The 18617-nt window shown below is 40.4% G+C and overlaps 1 protein-coding gene across 8 annotated transcripts in view; it reads right to left on the bottom strand.

Moving 5' to 3' along the window:
* The window catches only part of ADGRB3 (adhesion G protein-coupled receptor B3), a 643293-nt gene that overhangs the window by 237384 nt on the left and 387292 nt on the right, over window positions 1-18617 (bottom strand). For all 8 annotated transcript variants that reach the window (XM_075063748.1, XM_075063744.1, XM_075063743.1 and 5 more), the window contains 2 exons: window positions 10955-11101; window positions 9140-9215 (listed from right to left, as the gene is read on the bottom strand). In XM_075063748.1, coding sequence (XP_074919849.1) covers window positions 9140-9215; window positions 10955-11101 — 223 coding nt within the window. The remainder of the gene's footprint in view (window positions 1-9139; window positions 9216-10954; window positions 11102-18617) is intronic.

Here is an 18617-nt window from a genome sequence, read left to right as displayed (position 1 = left end):
AGAGAGTTTATCAGGTACTCAGAATCCTGATTGGTGGCAGCGAGATAAGATCCAAGCTGGTAATTAAGCTTGGAGGTTCATGCTAAGCACCCAGATTTTGGACGCTAAGGTCCAGATTTGGGACAGAGGCTTATTACAGACCCTATGAATATTTAATTATTTGTGCAAAGAGAAGTAGCTCTATAGCTCAGTGATTGGAGCACTCACATGGGAGACCTTGATTCAAGTCCCTACAGCACATCAGGCAGAGTAGGAATTGGAACTTGGGTCTCTAATGTCCTGGGCGAGTGCTTTACTCACTGGGTATAAGGGGAGAACCTTCTCCTCAAATCTTTTTTGTTGCTGTTGCAAGAAATGACTGATCTCACTTAGGCATCTGACTCTTGCAGAAGGTTGATGATTGTGAATCCCATTAGGTGCCTAACTCCCCTTTGAGGGTTAGGGTTTAGTGTCCTCTGCATCTCTTACAGGCTATTTTAGGCGGCTCTCTGCTCAGCAGGCTGGCTTTGTGATTCCCATTTTTAGGCACCTAACTCTCCCCATGCCTTGTACAAGGAACCTGGATGCCTAACTCTAGGCTGAGGATTCCACTAGGTGGCAGGATGCCTAAAAATTAGGTGTTGCAATGCTGAGACAAAGTCTCCTTTGTGGTTCTCATCCCAGGAATCTATAGGTGAAAGGCTCTGTTCCCCATTACCAATCCATCGAACTATCCAGCCTCCTGCTCATATCCAGCTGCATTGCATGTGACAAAAAAAAAGTTATATTGCAAACTGTAGTGTGAAAGCTGTTAACCCGTTAATAAAGAATAACAAATGTTACATCTATCTCTCATTGCATACGGCTTGGAAAATTTGCCTCCCCTCCAAATATAATGATAAATATTCTTTTTCTTTTTTCAAAAGCACAAAGTAATTCTCTTGTGGTAATCCAGAGATTTGCAGACATTTTAGAGCCTGTTTTAAGGAGTGTCACTTTTACAACTACAGTAAAATAGATTTCATATAATTAGGTATTTATTTTCCTCTCATCTCATCCCCTGTCATAGCTGGGGCTGAACTCTCTAGGGCCAATAGCAAAGCGTTAAGTTCATAGCTCCCACCAGTCAAAGTCACTTAGTTTTTCATGCTTCCAGGGCCCAAATTCCAGGGCTCTCAGTGCACAACACAAGGAATCTTGATTTGGCTTAGCTAGTGGTTCATTACTTTGTTTTACTTTATTTCCACTGTTTAGTTGTTAATATATTTCTGGCAGCAGCACTGGTCATTAATTTAGTGCAGCATATTGTAGGATGCTTATCAAATGCCATTTCTAATTTTATTTTGTCCATTGTGTCTAGTCACTACACTTATACGAGTTATTCTCCTTACTCCAGAAATAGTGCCATTGTAGCCAATTACAACAACAAGAATGAAATCCTGTAACTAGATTTTTTTTTTTTGTTAAATGAAAAGCTTTCAAATAAAAAAACCCACCCTAACGTCGAATAGTCAGAAGACTGTAATTTCGGCTTTACTAAGTGTTGATGAAATTCAAAGAGTATAACTAGTCTGGAGGAGGTATATATTAGTAGGGGAATGGAATCCTCCACCTCTCCCTGGAGGTAATAACCAGGTCTTAATATATTGGTGTAGCACCACTCAAATCAATACAAATAATTCTAGTTTTTAATTCTAATTTAATGTACGTTTCAGTTCAGTGTTCTGGAAACAGTCTAGTGGATACAGTTATTTAGCATAAAACATGATTGGAGTTTTTCAGATTCAGGGTTGTATCTGAATGAACATTCCATTATTAAGATTTACAGCTCTAGTGTCTTTGCTGTCATACCTTGAGTCTTGAGATCAAATGTAGTTGCTGCGGGCAATGAAATGCAACACACTCCATTACCTGATTAGCTGATGGATATAAATGTATATGTATCAGCAATCTAATTTCAGTATGAAGAAGACTAGAAGAAGAAGATTAGGGTTGGAAGAGACCTCAGGAGGTCATCTCGTCCAATGCCCTGCTCAAAGCAGGATCAACATGAACTAAATCATTCCAGCTCGGCTTTGTCAAGCCGGGCCTTAAAAACCTCTAAGGATGGAGATTCCACCATCTCCCTAGACAACCCATCCCAGTGCTTCACCACTCTCCTAATGAAATAGTGTTACTTAATATCCAACCTAGATCACCCCCACTGCAACTTGAGACCATTGCTCCTTGTTCTGTTATCTGCCACCATTGAGAACAGTCGAGCTCCATCCTCTTTGGAACCCCGCTTCAGGTAGTTGAAGGCTGCTATCAAATCCCCCCTACTCTTCTCTTCTGCAGACTAAACAATCCCAGTTCCCCCAGCCTCTCCTCATAAGTCATGTGCCCCAGCCCCCTAATCATTTTAGTTGCTCTCCGCTAGATTCTCTCCAATTTGTCCACAACCTTTCTATAGTAGGGGGTCCAAAACTGGATGCAATACTCCAGATGTGGCCCCACCAGTGCTGATTAGAGAGGAATATTCACTTCCCTCGATCTGCTGGCAATGCTCCTACTAATGCAGCCCAATATGCCGTTAACCTTCTTGGCAACGAAGGCACACTGCCGACTCATATCTAGCTTCTCATCCACTGTAATCCCCAGGTCTTTTTCTGCAGACCTGCTGCTTAGCAAGTTGGTTCCCAGCTTGTAGCGGTGCAAGCCTCTGGACTTGTCCTTGTTGAACCTCATCAGATTTCTTTTGGCCCAATCCTCCAATTTGTCTAGGTCACTCTGAACCCTATCCCTACCCTCCAGTGTATCTACTCTCCCTCCAGCTTAGTGTCATCTGAAATTTGCTGAGGGTGCAATCCATCCCATCATCCAGCTCATTAATAAATATGTTGAACAAAACCAGCCCCAGGACAGACCCTTGGGGTACTCTGCTTGATACCAGCTGCCAATTAGACAGTGAGCTATTAATCACTACCTATTGAGACTGACAATCTAGCCAGCTTTCTATCCACCTTATAGTCCATTCATCCAATCCATATTTTTTTAACTTGCTGGCAAGAATTTTTGGGAGATTGTATCCAAAGCTTTGCTAAAGTCAAGATATATCACATCCACTGCTTTCCCCATGTCCACAGAACCAGTTATCTCACCACAAAAGGCAATCAGGTTGGTCAGGCATGACTTGCCCTTGGTGAATCCATGTTCACTGTTCCTGATCACCTTCGTCTCCTCCAAGTGCTTTAAAATGGTTTCCTTGAGGACCTGCTCCATGATTTTTCCAGGGCCTGAGGTGGGGCTGACCAGTCTGTAGCCCCCAGGTTCCCCTTTTTTCCTTTTTTAAAGATAGACACTATAATTGCCATCCAGAACCTCTCCCGATCACCATGAGTTTTCATAGATAATGGCCAACGGCTCTGTAATCACATCAGCCAATTCCCTCTGCACTCTCCATTGCATTAGATCTGGATCCATGGACTTGTGTAAGTCCAGCTTTTCTAAATGGTCCTTAACCTGTTCTTTCACCACTGAGGGCTATTCACCTCCTCCCCATACTGTGTTGCCTACAACAGCAATGTGGGAGCTGACCCTCATTTGTGAAGGCAAAAAAAACATTGAGTACGTCAGCTTTTTCCACATCATTTGTCACTAGGTTGCTCCCCCATTCACTAAGGGTCCCACACTTTCCCTGACCTTTTCCTTGTTGCTAACATACCTGTACAAAATCCTTCTTGTTACCCTTCACATCCCTTGCTAGCTGCAACTCCAGTTGTGTTTTGGCCTTCCTGATTAAACCTTTGCATGTTCAATCAAATATTTTTATATTCCTCCCTAGTCATCTGTCCAAGTTTCCATTTCTTGTAAGCTTCCTTTTTCTGTTTAAGTTCACTGAATATTTCACTCTTAAGCCAAGCTAGTCGTCTGTCATATTTGCTATTTTTTCTACTCATCGGGATGGTTTGTACCTCCGCCTTCAATAAGGTTTCTTTAAAATACAACCAGCTTTCCTGGACTACTTTCCCCTTCATATTAGCCTCCCACGGGATCCTGCCCATCAGTTCCCTAAGGGAGTCAAAGTCTGCTTTTGTGAAGTGCAGGGTATTTTTCTACTCTCCTTTCTTCCTTTTATGAGGATCCTGAACTCAGCCATCTCATGATCACTGCTGCCCAGGTTCCCACCCACTTCTACTTCCCCTACCAATTCTTCCCTGTTTGTAAGCAGCAGGTCAAGAGGAGAACAGCCCTTGGTTGGTTCCTTCAGTAGTTGCACCAGGAAGTCATCCCCAACACTCTCCAAAAACTTCCTGGATTGTCTGTGCATTGCAGTATTGCTCTCCCGGCAGATGTCAGGGTGATTGAAGTCCCCCAGTAGAACCAGGGCCTGTGATCTGGAAACTTAGGTTAATTGTCCAAAGAAAGCCTCATCTACCTCATCCTCCTGATCCAGTAGTCTATAGCACACGCCCACCACGACATCACCCTTGTTGCTCTCACTTCTAAACTTAACCCAAAGACTCTCAATAGGCGTTTCTCCAGTTTCATACTGCAGCTCTGAGCAATCATACTGCTCTCTTACATACAGTGCAACTCCTCCACCTTTCCTCCCCTGCCTTTCCTTCCTGAATGGATTATACCCATCCACGACAGTGCTGCAGTCACATGAGCTACCTCACCAAGTCTCTGTTATTCCAATCACATCATAGTTTTTTGACCTTACCAGGACTTCAAATTCTTCCTGCTTGTTTCCCAGGTTTATTGCACTCATGTACATGCACCTAAGATAACTAGCTGATTGCCCTGCTTTCTCAGTATGAATCAGGAGGCCCCACTGTTGCACCCTCCTCCTTGTGTTTCTTCCTGGTATCTCACTTCCCGACTTACCTCAGGGCTTAGGTCACTGTCCCCTGGCGAACCTAGTTTAAAGCCCTCCTCATGCTTGCGAAGATACTCTTCCCTTTCTTTGTTAGGCGGATCCCACCTCTTCCTATCAATTCTTCTTCCCAGAACAACCCAGTGGTTGAGGAATCCAAAGCCCTCTCTCCAACACCACTTGCACAACCATGCATTTACCTCTACAATTCAATAGTCCCTACCTGGGCCTTTCCTTCAACGGGGAGGATGGATGAGAACATGAATAGTGCCTCAAAGTCTTTTATCCTTCTTCCCAGAGCCATGTAGTCTGCAGTGACCTGCTCAAGGTCATTCTTGGCAGTATTATTGGAGCCCACATGGAGAAGTAGGAAGGGGTAGAGGTCCTAGGGCTTGATCAGTCTCGGCAGACACTCCATCACATCCTGAATTCTAGCTCCAGGCAAGCAGCACACTTCTTGAGTCTCTCAGTCCGGTCGGCAGATGGATGACTCTGTCCCGTGTAGAAGGCAGTCCCCAACCACCACCACCTGTCTCCTCCTCATGGGAGTGGTGGTTGTGGAACCCCCATCCCTAGGACAATGCATTTCATGCCTTCTGGTCGGTGCGGTCTCCTTCTGATCCCTTCCCTCAGATGGCTCTTCCAAATCATTCTCCACAGTAGTACCTGTGCAGAGAGCCTGAGCTTACCTCTGTCTGCATAGGGGGTACATGGTTTGTCCTCATTCTTTTTCTGGAGGTCACATTCTGCCAATTTTTTCCCCTTTCTGCACTGCCCTCTCTGATTCTTTGGCACGTGTGCCTCCAGAACCAAACACTGACTTCATTTTCTTTGATGCAATGCAAGGTTGATACTTGCTTCTTTAGTCCTTTAACCTTCTCTTCTAATATGGAGACCAGTTTGCACTTTGTATGATGAAGTCACTTCTATCCTCTGGGAGAAAGACAAACATCCTGTGCAGGTCACAACAGTTGATCACTCATTATCCACGTCTTCCTTCTAAAAGCATCCTCAAATGTTGTAATTACCTTTCTCAGAAGCCTGAAAGGCAAAGACACTCTGTGGGAACTGCCCCCAGGCAAGCTCCCTCTGTTTGCCTGTCCTCAGTTTGTTGCTCACTCAGTTCGCAACTGGCTGCCTTTTTATAAGGCTGCAGGCTCGAAGCATTTGGCGCAGCTCAAAGCCTTCCTTCTAATCAACTACTCAAGGCCCCACTTGGAACAACACACTCCCAATTCACATTTTTCTAACAAACTGTCATAAATAGATAGCTAAGGGTTAATGTTTCTTTTACCTGTAAAGGGTTAACAAAGGGGACCAAACACCTGACAAGAGGACCAATCAGGAAACCGGATTTTTTAAAAGCTTAAGGGAGGGAATTTGTGGGTCTTCTTTGTCTTGGGTCTGTGTCTTTTGTCTCTCTCTCAGCTATGAGAAGGTTTTTTCTATCTTCTAATCTTCTGTTTCCAACTTGTAAGTACAGGTAGAAAAACAATATAGGCTTTTATGTTGTTTTGGGTGTATTTACATGTGTGTAACTTGCTGGAATGTTTCAAATTGGATATCTTTTTGAATCAGACTGTTTATTCATATTTTCTTATAAGCAATAGCCCTGTATTGTCATCTTGATACAGAGTTTATATTCTTATGTCTTTTTCTTTTTTTTTTTTATATAAAGCTTTCTTTTTAAGACTTGTTTGAGTTTTTCTCTCAGGATAAGCTCGGCAGCACCAGGGAATTGGTGGGAGGGGGAAAGAGAGATAAAATCATCTCTGTTTCCTTGTGTTTGAGGTTTGTCTCTTTGTGGAAGAGAGGGGACAGGCTTCTTGGTATTGTGATGTAAAGAGATTGCATCAATACTCTCAAGTTAGCCCAGAGAGGAAAGTCTGGGTGGGAGAGGGAGGGGGAAGGGAAGTGGAGTATTTCCCTTGCCGGTAAGACTCAGAGCTTCTGGGTCTTGGGGGTCTCTCCAGGGAAGGTTTGGGGAGACCAGAGGGGGCCAAAACCCTGGAAATTTTGGATGGTGGCAGTGAGATAAGATCCAAGCTGGTAATTAAGCTTGGAGGTTCATGCTAAGCGCCCAGATTTTGGACGCTAAGGTCCAGATTTGGGACAGAGGCTTATTACACAAACCAACAAACCAACAAACAAACACACACATACGCACGCGCACGCACACATGGTCAGTCACAAACAAGCACACCGTCAAACATACCCTGCAACTAGTTCTAGTCAAACAAATGGTCACAGCAAACACTCTGACATTCACCCCACCAGTTCACAACACAATCCCCTAATGCAGCACTCACCTTAGCTACTCTCAGATGGTTCCCAGGCAAACTCCCTCTGTTTGCCTGTCCTCTGCCCGCCGCTCACAATAAATATTGATGAAGTGCAACAATCTACATAAGATACTAATGCCCTCATTCAGAAGGTCTTATACACACTAGGTTTTTATTCTTGATGTGCATACACAAACATAACCCACAATACCACATTTGCAGAATTTGTATCACAATATGGACAGCTCAAAAGTTGACTCTATTTACACAGAACACACTGTGGGGCATCCGGAGATAACTATATCATCTCATCTGCAGTTCTAAAGGCTTTATTTATAAATAAAGACACTTAGAGCACCAAGCCACACAGGCCTGGAAGCTCACTTTTTATGGAAGGCTGATCAGTTGTTCAGAGGTGATGTCAGCTTGCTGTGGAAGCCAAGAACCAGCTGAAAGTAGCAGAGTCAATGGCAAAAATCACATGCAGAATAGCTGTACTCCTTTCGAGACTCACAATGCCCTGTTCACTATACATTTAGGACCCAATCACTCACTGAAGAAGTCTAGCAGTTTAGGATTTTTTCCATCAACCTCAATGGGGGAAGCAATGAGTCATTAATTCCTATCCATCCAGAGTACAGAGAGGAGTGCCCTGAATAGCTTTGAATGTGCAGATGGATGGACTTCAGTAGTCCAGACTTGTTTTCTATAAATTAAAATTAAGAAGCTAGGACTGCTGACAGGGCCTGGCCATTGCTAGCTCTTTATAAAATAAAAGTTTGAATGATTCATGGCCACCTTGATGCTCTTCCGTGGCTGGCAGACTTTCCCTAAGGTATTCCAGAGACAGCTGAATATGATAATCATTTGGCTCTGTATCTCAGAGTGTGGAATAATAGAGAGAAACTGCTTCCATAAACAACTCTTCCTGGCTTCTTTCCTGGTTTCAGGAGTTAGCATGCCAAATAGAAAAATGTTGACATTTAGTTAATTAAGGTATGGAGGGGCGAAGAGAATGGTGCACTGCGTAGAGATGTCTACCCTAAAAAAGCAGTGGCTAGCCACTGCAGGTGCAGAACACATTAAAACTTAATTGGGAAGCTATTTTCTTCAGGACTAACCTCTTTTTTCTTCTTATTTTTTTCAGATTATCATTGGCAAAAAAAAATCTGCATATTCTTCTCCTATCTCCTTTTGGTCATGATTTCACTCCAACTCTGGGCAAGGGAGAGAAAAGTGTCTGGGGTTTCTTCTTCACTTATAACTATTATGAAACAATGTTCATTGATTGATTGTGAAACAAAAAAGATATCTTTAGTAGCTACTGCACATAAGACTGTGTGAAAACATAGAGGTATTTGATTCAATGGTGCGGGAAGAAAAGGGAGAATACTGGTTTCTAGTATTTTAGGCTGCCTGGGAGTAAAATGAGCTCTCCTTTTCTATTTAGATACTTGTGCAGATCTCAGAACTGAAGAATTTGAGCTGTACAGGTGTATGCATTTCTTCTTTTCAAAAAAGTCCCTTCATGTAACCCTACTGGCCTCTGCTAATGAAATTTAATCGAAAATGTATCTGGAAGCTAATGGTGGTGGTTTTCGTGAAAGTGAGGCCAGGCACAATCAGTATATCCTTGCCAGAGCACTTTCACTAAACTGGTGAGAATCAGTTTTAAGTACAAGCACATGAAGCCTGAATATTTTTTACAATTATCCATCAGCTTTCATACTTACAAAGGAAACTCCCTTCCTACCCTAGCCCCAGCCCCCCAAGCTAAGTTCAGAAAAAACATTTACAATAAAGCAATATGATTAACAAGTCATTAACATAGTATACACAATGATGAATTAAAGAAAGACAATTTTATTTTTTAAAATAATAGTTGTAAAAAGTTTATACTATACTATAAAAAACTACATAAACAAATATGGCCCTTGTTGACTGACTTCACCTTGAGATTTCCTACAGTCATGTCCCTGAAGTAATGTAATTTATGTTGCATATCTTAATAGTTTCTTACCTTAAAGTGGGCAAAATAAGTTCTAAATTTTTGTACAGCACTGCTCCAAGCACAAATACAGTGGATTCATCTAGTTCTAAAATAAGAAATAAAAGTTAAAAATATCTTAGTCAGCACATGCCTCTACGCATAGTATTTATCATTCCAATATATGTTTTATTTTTAAACAAAACATCATTAGGGCTCTACCAAATTCATGAAAAATGCATTACAGACCATGTAATCTGCTCTCCCCCATGAAATCTGGTCTTTTGTATACTTTCACCGTGTACTATACTCTTTTATACTATAGAGTAAAAGTATATACAAGTACACAGCGTTTCTCAGACTGGGAGTCCCAACTCAAAAGGGGGTCTCAAGCCTATTGTAGAAGGATCACAGTATTGACACTTCTACTTCTGTGCTGCCTTCAGAGCTGAGTGGCTGGAGAGCAGGGCCTGCTGGCCAGGTGCCAGGTCTGAACACAGTGCCGCTACCCAGAGCTCCACAGAAGTAAGGCATAGTAGTATTGCCAACCTTACTTCTGCCCTACTGCTGGTGGTGACTGCCTTCAGAGCTGGGTGGCCAGGGAGCAACGGCTGCTGGCTGGGAACCCAGCTCTGAAAGCTGCGCTGCTCCTGGTGGTGGCGCTGCCTTCAGAACTCAGCACCTGTTTGGCAGCTGCCACGTTCCAGCTACCCTGTTCTGAAGGCAGCCCAGAAGTAAGAGTGGCAATACTGTGACCCCGCTACAATAGCTTTGCAACCCCATTTTGGGTCGGGACCCCCAGTTTGAGAAATGCTGACTTTAGGGCTTTACAGGTTTATATTTTTCTGTTTTTCAATACATATTCATGCTCTTTTACAACTCCGTGAAATTTAAGTATCTGAAGTCATGACATTCAAGATTTTAAAAATGTTATAACTGTGAAATTTACGAAAATGGATCGTGAATTTGGTAAGGCCCTAATCATCATTGTTGTGAAATATATTCTGCAGAACTCTGTTTATAATGTTAGAACATATCAGACATAAGAACTGGTCAGACCAAAGGTCTGTGTAGCCCAGTATCCTGTCTTCTATCATTGTCAGGTGCTTCACAGGAAATGAACAGAACAAGTGATCCATATCCTGTCATCCACTTAGAATTGCTCTTCAATAAGATCCATCAGTATGTAGTAAACTCTGTCAGTGCTTTCCAATGTATTTGTCTTAATTCTGATATATCCAGAGGAACTATCTTTAGGGGGCATTTTTTAATATGAAGGGGGCAGATACTCTAATGTGGCTTATTTGCACCGCACCACTGGTATATATTGTCCCTAAAACCTGTGTAACTACTCTGGGGAGGATTAGCCAGTACAAGTCAGATCAGCCTTTAGGATGTTCTAATTTGGTAGAGCAAGATTGGCCCTGCTATCACAGCGATTGTAGGACCAGGGCAATGAATAGAATAGCTTTAAGTCATCTACAAACATACGTTTGCAAGGAGAGCACTGTGCAGAATAGCTGGATCCCAAGATTTTGCCTGACATGAATTAATACTGAATATTGAAAATATTGGCAATACAATGAAGCAAATACTTTGCACTTCTCCAGGATCTTTTGTCCAAGAATCTGAAAGTTCTTTACCTACCTTAATTAAGATTCACCACATATATTTAAGGCTGGGTAAGTATTTTTATTATTATTATAAGACTCATTTTAGAGATTGTTAGCAAAAGCACTAGGACATTAAGCACTAGCCAGATGAGTCCATACTTCCCAGTTTCCTCAGTCTAACTATTAAACAAACACTTATCCTCTAATAAAATATAATACCTGAATGCTTCTTTACCTGATGACATTGGAGTGAAGATATTTTTTGGAATGACAACTCTGTCTTCTGAGTTTCGTGCCCAGTCAACCATTCCTTTTCTTCCCTTCATTGGGAAATTGATGTCTGTTAAAACAGATGCTGCAGGAAGCTTCTGAATGCTAGCCACTATTAAGAGAAATCATAAAATCAAATAAAACGAGTTTTACTCTTCAAAGCATTATTAAGAGATCATAACAGTAAAGTAGTAAAAATGTACAATAATGTATTTCATATAAAATGAAAATTTATAAGGATGTTAACTGGGACCACACATTTTATTTTCAATTTATTAGATAGTTCTACTGTGGATTACTGTTATGGCATTGATTCTATCACTTGTCAGCCAGGTTTATGTTAACTCTCTTAACAAGGATTATTGAATGTGCTGGCTCATACCCTGAAATTCACATGTAAGCATATATCTGAGCTGTGTCTTCAGAGCAAATTCTGAAATTATTAAATGTGACAGTACAAGGAAGAGGATGCTTCAAATTGCCTTGGGAGATATAACTGCTAGAATCAGGCTAACGAAGCAATAACAGTTCCTCTATCTCCTGCACAGGCACAAAAATATCTGGCGACAGACCCATTAAAGCTACTGTTGTTTCAATACAAAGCAGAATAACAAAATATACCACATGATCAGTTTCCCTTAAAACAACAATTCCTCACCATGAAATATTGATTGTATGGGTTTTTTAAACTAAAAAACCACAACTAAATATACACAACATCACTGAGCTGAACAGAAAGAAAGACAAACCTTATAATAGGCAATTTGGAATTTTGTTTACCCATCTTAGTTTTTTTTCTGTTTTTAACTCATTTTTTATCTAGAAATCAGCTTTATCTTTGCCTTGAAATCTGAGTGCAACTCCATGGCAACACTGTCAGTGTCTAGTAAGATTCAGGCTACTTTTATTCATCTGACAGTGATGCAAGACTTTATGCACATTCAGAGAGATGATAAGCAATCTGTTTGGAGGTAGCTCCATTCCTAATGTAAACCATGATGACAAGCATTTCTAGTGCAATGCTTCTCCTAATTAATTTATGATAGAGATAATAGAGTTGGTGCAATTTGCACATGAGGTCAATTCCGTGATTTGCATAATGATTTCACTGCAAGTGTTCCATAGAGGAGTTAAAGAGAAAGACAATCACAGCAGCAAAATTAAAGTAGGAAACTATTAAGGATCTCATAAGTGGATTTCATTTTAAAGGAAAAATAAGTTAACATTACCGCTCCACAAATGTATTATTTGACTACTGGCTCTTAGTTCCAAATTAGAGTGGTTATGTATTACAGCATCACATTAGTGAGGTTGTACTCAAGGCTCTTCCCGGCTCTCAGTTATAAAACTATCACCAGGGGTTTATTGTGACAGTTAAAATCGTCTCTAGGTTACAATTTTGCATATAAATTCACAGCCCTAGAGGAATGTTTTTTCTTGTCAAATTTTGGTTGGCATGTGTGTTTGTGTGTAGGGGGGAGAAGGTAGAGTTCAGGTGTTTCAGAATTATTGGAGAATAAAATGGATTGCATGTTTTTCACATACTTTATAATTCCAATATTAAATACATTAATCTTGTATAAAGGAAATTTTCCTGGTTATTGGAGCCTAATTAGAGAGTTTAATTTACAGCAAAACAATTTAAAACCATGTTTATTTAGTTTCCAAAAGTAAATACATGTAATACATCAGAGGAGTAGTTGTGTTAGTCTGGATCTGTAAAAAGCGACAAAGAGTCCTGTGGCACCTTATAGACTAACAGAAGTATTGGAGCATAAGCTTTCGTGGGTGAATAGCCACTTCGTTAGATGCACAAAAGCTTATGCTCCAATACTTCTGTTAGTCTATAAGGTGCCACAGGACTCTGTTGCTTTTTACATGTAATATAATTAACATGGTCACACTCCTTAACACATATTCTTATTTTAGTCACAGAGTATCTGTCTGTCTATCATTCTGAAGTTATACTATTTCATCTGTGCAGCAGGAAGGCTGTTCCTCATTTTTCAGATAAACAAAACAAAACAGGAAATCAATGTTATTCAATGGAATTCATTCCTCAGGACAGAAAATCATTTTAGAAGTAGTGAAATGTTAAAGGTCAAGGAATATATTTCTTTGATCCTATCTATATATTTTTAACTCAGTCCACTATCATGATACTTAAGTACTTCTCAGACACGAAGACTCCAAAACAGCCATTAAGGATGAGTGGTTAATAATACACAAGTTAAACATTCAGTTAATAGCTTTCATAATACAAAATAATCCTATATGTGGTTTAGACCATTTGTTCTTTCCCTAAAAAAAAAACCAACCGCACAAAAAGCTCTCAGCTTAATTTTGTGAAAGTTGCCACATCTATACTCTGGAGAATAAAATTCTCTGCTTAGCCAGAAAGCAGGCAACAGCCACGCAAGCTTAACTGTGAACAAGCCACAGCCTTGTTCTGAAAGGATTACCTGTAGGGATCAGTGTAGATGATCAGATCACACCACGCCCTGTCATTCTTTAGCCACATTGCCGAGACTACACATAATGTGTGTCCATTAACGTCAGCTATAACAATGGAGATATGGGTACATAGTTCACTAGAATCTAGACAGAGGCCCTATTAAGTTTAGTCCCTATTAAGATACCAGCAGGATACATAAAGAGGAACCACTTTCTGTACAGTAACAAATCTTCAGCACTGCGGTACATCATACTTTAATTCTAAAACTAAATTTAATCCACATTGAATATTAATATGTGACTTATCACAGAGATTTTGGAGCATGACCAGCTGCATTTCCATTGTGAAATGATTCTTCAGTGTTCTCAGACTCAATTTTAATCTGCAGCATAAAAAATAACTGTTTACTATGATGTGAGTGTTGAAATCAGCGGGGCATTTAGGGAAGCCTGCCTGTAATTCAGGTGCCAGGTCATTCACACACCAGTAACTCAAATGTCATTTCCTTACATAAATATCCTACACAGAGAATAAAACAGAATGACATTTTATTCACTCTATTTTATCGTGTTCTCTGTATGCTATATTTGCATTAGGAATGATGCTCCAGCTACTGGCACCTGAATTATTTAGTGCTGCAATTACCACATACTTTTATATCCAAATTTTCTGATTTAGTACTCTGTTCAGTAGAAACAAAACCAACATGTACTTTTTTAATCACCAAAACAAAACCTCATGACCTGAATGCTAAGTTTACAAAACAAAAAAATGACATCAATGGAAATTCAGACACCCCTGGGTATTTTTCTTGCACTTATATAGAAGGGTAAAATGTACATAAAATCCCAAGAAATACAACAATTATGTACTGTCTCAAATAGCTATAATATTCAGTAAAAAGTTTAGTGAAAAATTATACAACAAATAAGAAGGAAAAAAAAAGAAAAGAAGGTAGAACAAAAGAAAAGAAAAAAAGATCTGGGTTCCAGAAGAACAAAAGTATGGGAGCACCGGCTTGAGTAATAATAATTTAACTTACAATATGAGAAGTCCTCATATATAGTTTATGCATTGTTATCATAATCTACAGTATACATTGCTCTCTAGCACAAAGATTTTTCTGTTTATGTGGGACAATCGTTATTTTGGTTTGTACACATAATACTTACATATAGCCATAGGCACCAGTTTTAGGCAGGTACATAACAATTGGCCTAGATAAGCCATGCCTCTGCTGCTTCTGCCTGTGCTATCATGGCTACATTGCTAATTATATTTGTGCTAGCTTAATGAGAGCTAGCACAGTTATGTGTAAGTGAGCAGGGGACTCAAATCCTTAGGTCATACTATAGAGATAGTCTAAGGAAGTAGTTCTCAATCAGGGGTCCATGGCCCCTTAGAGGGCCTTGAGCAGGTTTCAGGTGAGCCTCCAAGCAAGGCCAGCATTAGACTTGCTGGGGCTCAGGGCAGAAAGCCGAAGACCCACTGGATTAGGCTGAATCCCAGGTCCCTGAGCCCCGCCACCAGGAGTTTAAGATGAAGCCTCAGCAATGTAGCTTCATGGGGGCACTTGTGGCATAGGTCCTCTGGAAATTGCCCTGCTTGCTATCCCCTAACGCCACCCTGGCTTTTATATGTAGAAAACCAGTTATTGCGGCACAGGTGAGCCATGGAATTTTTATAGCATGGTGGGGGGCTGGCTGGGGGGGAGCTCAGAAAGAAAAAGGTTGAGAACCCCTGGTCTAAGGAATTCTGCCCATGGACCCAAACTACAGCCTCAACTTTCAGCAACAGAATTCAGAATCTAAAACTGGATCTAGATCAACATTTCAAAATTGGCGTCTAGCTCTATCAGGGGCTGAAAACAAAGCCCCAGATCGAAATACCTCTAGATGGGATGTTTGAAATCTGGTTCTGAATTTTCCAGCTGTTATTACCTTTTAAACAGAGTGGGGAACATTGGGCCTGATTCTCTTCTCAATTCCACTGATTTACACAGGAATAAATGACAGGAGACCAGGGGCTCATCATTCTACAATGCATTGGTGCATTGACACAGTATATTTAATGAGGGAAAATGGTTACGTAATTTTACTCATGTGTAGAAGGCCAGCACAAGGTCTGTACAATTCTTAAGTTCCATTTAACTCCCATATCAGAGTTTGAGAGATTTTAGTAGTGCACAACTTTGTACTTTCCCCCTATACAGGGGTGAATTTCACCCACATAGAACAGGGTTCACTTGACAATACTACTATAAATAGATGAGCACAGTCAAACATAGCTAAAGAAAGGTAACAATATACTGAGGCTGAAGTAAAGCATGCATATGCCCTGTACAATATATTGAAAAGAAGAAGTTGTCCTTCCAAATATATTACTCTAAATTAGTGCCAAATTCAGGAAAAGCTTTGCTTTTCTGCTGTTGAGTACCAAACTGGTTCTCAAACTAGACCTGTCTGGGACAGATGCCTGGGGATAGCAACTTCATAGTAGTTTGAGAACCAAAACTTTCCAGGAAAGTTTCTACATTTTGCTTTTAAGAATAAGCAAAACTGGAAGGAAGGGTTATTTATAATTCTTCCATCATTCTTCTTTTCCTGCCCCTGCCTGACTTGCTCACCTACTGCATACTTGATATATGTTTTTTTCTGCATTCAACAAACCTGAGTTGATAATATCAATTGGTTTTGTTTTCTGAGTTCAGGGGTGTTGCACTATCTAAGTATCCACGCATATGTTTCAAGGAAAAATTAATAGATTGCCATCAATACATGTTCAGTATACAACATATAAAAGCACTATTGGATTAAACTTCAAAACACCAAATCTATATATTTCTTTACAGATTTTTTTCATGCTGCTCTATGAGTATGCAAGGAAGGGAGGGCACTAAGAGATCTTTGCCCACTCCTGGTGTCCTTGAGCAGTAGTGCCTCACAAATGTTATCCCTAAATGCATTTCTTAGAACAAGACATCCCATAGGCCATGGGTAGGGGTATAGAACTGCCAGAGCCAAAGTCCTTCACCCCTGTGCATTGGCCCACGGGGACTAAGAGTGAGTGGGATGGAATCCCTCTGAGTGCAGGAGAATTCTGGGAGGAATTTTACTTCAGGGGCTGGATAGCTAACACAGAGCTGTGCCTTAAATGCCACACTGAATCCTTCATGACTAAGAATAAGAAACTTCTTATTGCTGTTAGTACCGAACAGCCAATACAGCGATGGGAGAGTGTAATTTTATTCTGGTGAACACATCAATATGATGGTTAACGATATCCCAATCAGGGAAAATTTCTTAAGAATGCATCATACATGTGCTCTGTAAATACTTCCATATGGAGCTCTCTAGAGAGTCATCGTGATGGGGATGAAAGGTGTTTGATGCCTACCTTCAGGTAAAACAACATACATATCACAGAGATGAGAACCACAGACTTAGATGGCTTAGTTTTACTTTGTACTTACAAAGTCCTATAGCCTTTAAAAATATGTGAAGACTAGTTAACATGTATGAAAGGTCACATAGTTGCCCACAGCTAAACATGACTATAACACATGTCAGCAATAAACTGGCACAGCGATAATGTGGTAGGTATAATATTTAGCTCTGGTTAAAAAGCAACGCAACTGAAGGCAGTGATCAGGATACATTTAATAAATGCTGGAATTCTTGCTATTATTAATGTAATTAAACTAAATACATTTTCATAGGCTACAAGTCAAGTATGCCCCTTTCCTTTTATGTGTGCTTTAGTGATTCAATAGAATCGAGCTATGCTATCCTTTACTATTAATCTAGCTCAGAAATGCATTCATTTGAGAAGACTTGTGAACTGACAGTTTATTGTAGCTGCATTCTCTTAGTGGTTAAAGATCCCATATTTGTTCTGATGAAAAATCTAGAGATCAAAAATAATCTTGGTAAGGTACTAGGTTGTAAAATCAATTGGGAAAAATCGTAAATCCTCCCTTTCTCTCCAAATCTCTGTCTTGTTCAAGGAAAACAAAGTGGAAAATTAAAAATTTATCTTATCTTAGAATTAAACAAATTATAGGCTAAGGTTGTTGTAGACAATACAAGTTTTACTGTCTGAAAAATAAAAGAAAATTTCAAAAGATGGAAACTATTAAATCTCAATCTCTGGGGAAGAATTAGTGATATACAAACGGTCATGGCACCAGAGCTAAATGTTGTGTTCCAGATGCTGCCACTGCATAGCCCTTAAACTCACTTCAGACACTTAGAAAAATAATATCAGCATTTTGGATGAAACTATTATTAATCATTTATTATTTGTGTTCCCCATAAGGTGAATATGGCTCTTTACTGCTGGTCAACGTGACATAAAAGAACATCCTCTCTTTTCCAACTCACAAGCTTAAGGCATGAGCATGAAGAGTATACAGTATAATAAATTCATTACCTAGAAACAAGCTCCACTCAGGCAATCACAGAGGGATGTATCTTCATGGTAGGTAAAATTCTTCCTGCAGGAAGCTTCTGAAATAAGGAGTGATTGAGGGCCTGTAGTACATTAAGTGGAAAGTTTTTCTAGTGCAAGGAGCCATGGTAAAAGCAAAAATAGAATAAAAGAAAGCACTGGGGCCCCATCTTACAGTGTGCTGTGTGTTTCCAAGAGTCTTGGGTGCTCTCAGCTCTCACTGCAATTATAATGAGGTCATGGGGTTGAGCACCTTTCAGCATGGCGCCCCAAGGCAGCTCTCAGGGAGAGAGGAGAAGTTTAGGAGGAAACAATGTCTAATATTTAGGTTGGTGTAGGACTCTAGAATGCCTTGACATTTAAGAAGAGCTTGAACTTTATAGACAAAAGGAAGGAAGCCAGGAAGACATGCCAAACCTATGAAAGAAACAAAGAAATTGGGCTGGTTTTTAGCTTAATTGACTTGTGAGTTGCTTGTTGGCTAGTTTTTGGTTTATAGCGTGTTGCTTGTTTGGCTTGTTGCATCTTTTTTTGATCGGCTTCCGGCAAGCAGGGACAAGGGAGGGGGAGAGAGTCAGGGGTGCACAGCGGTCCCACTACAGTCCCAGACTGCATGCCGGGGGGATCTAGTCACATAGAGTGTTGGGATTCTTAGGGATTGGCTTGTTTTGGCCTTGTTTTGAAATGAGATTAGCTTGATTTTTGGATTATTGTGAAAGTCGGG

This window comes from Chelonoidis abingdonii, chromosome 3, assembly GCF_003597395.2.
Source record: "Chelonoidis abingdonii isolate Lonesome George chromosome 3, CheloAbing_2.0, whole genome shotgun sequence".
NCBI lineage: Eukaryota > Metazoa > Chordata > Testudines > Testudinidae > Chelonoidis > Chelonoidis abingdonii.
This window is presented reverse-complemented; position numbering and strand designations above follow the sequence as displayed.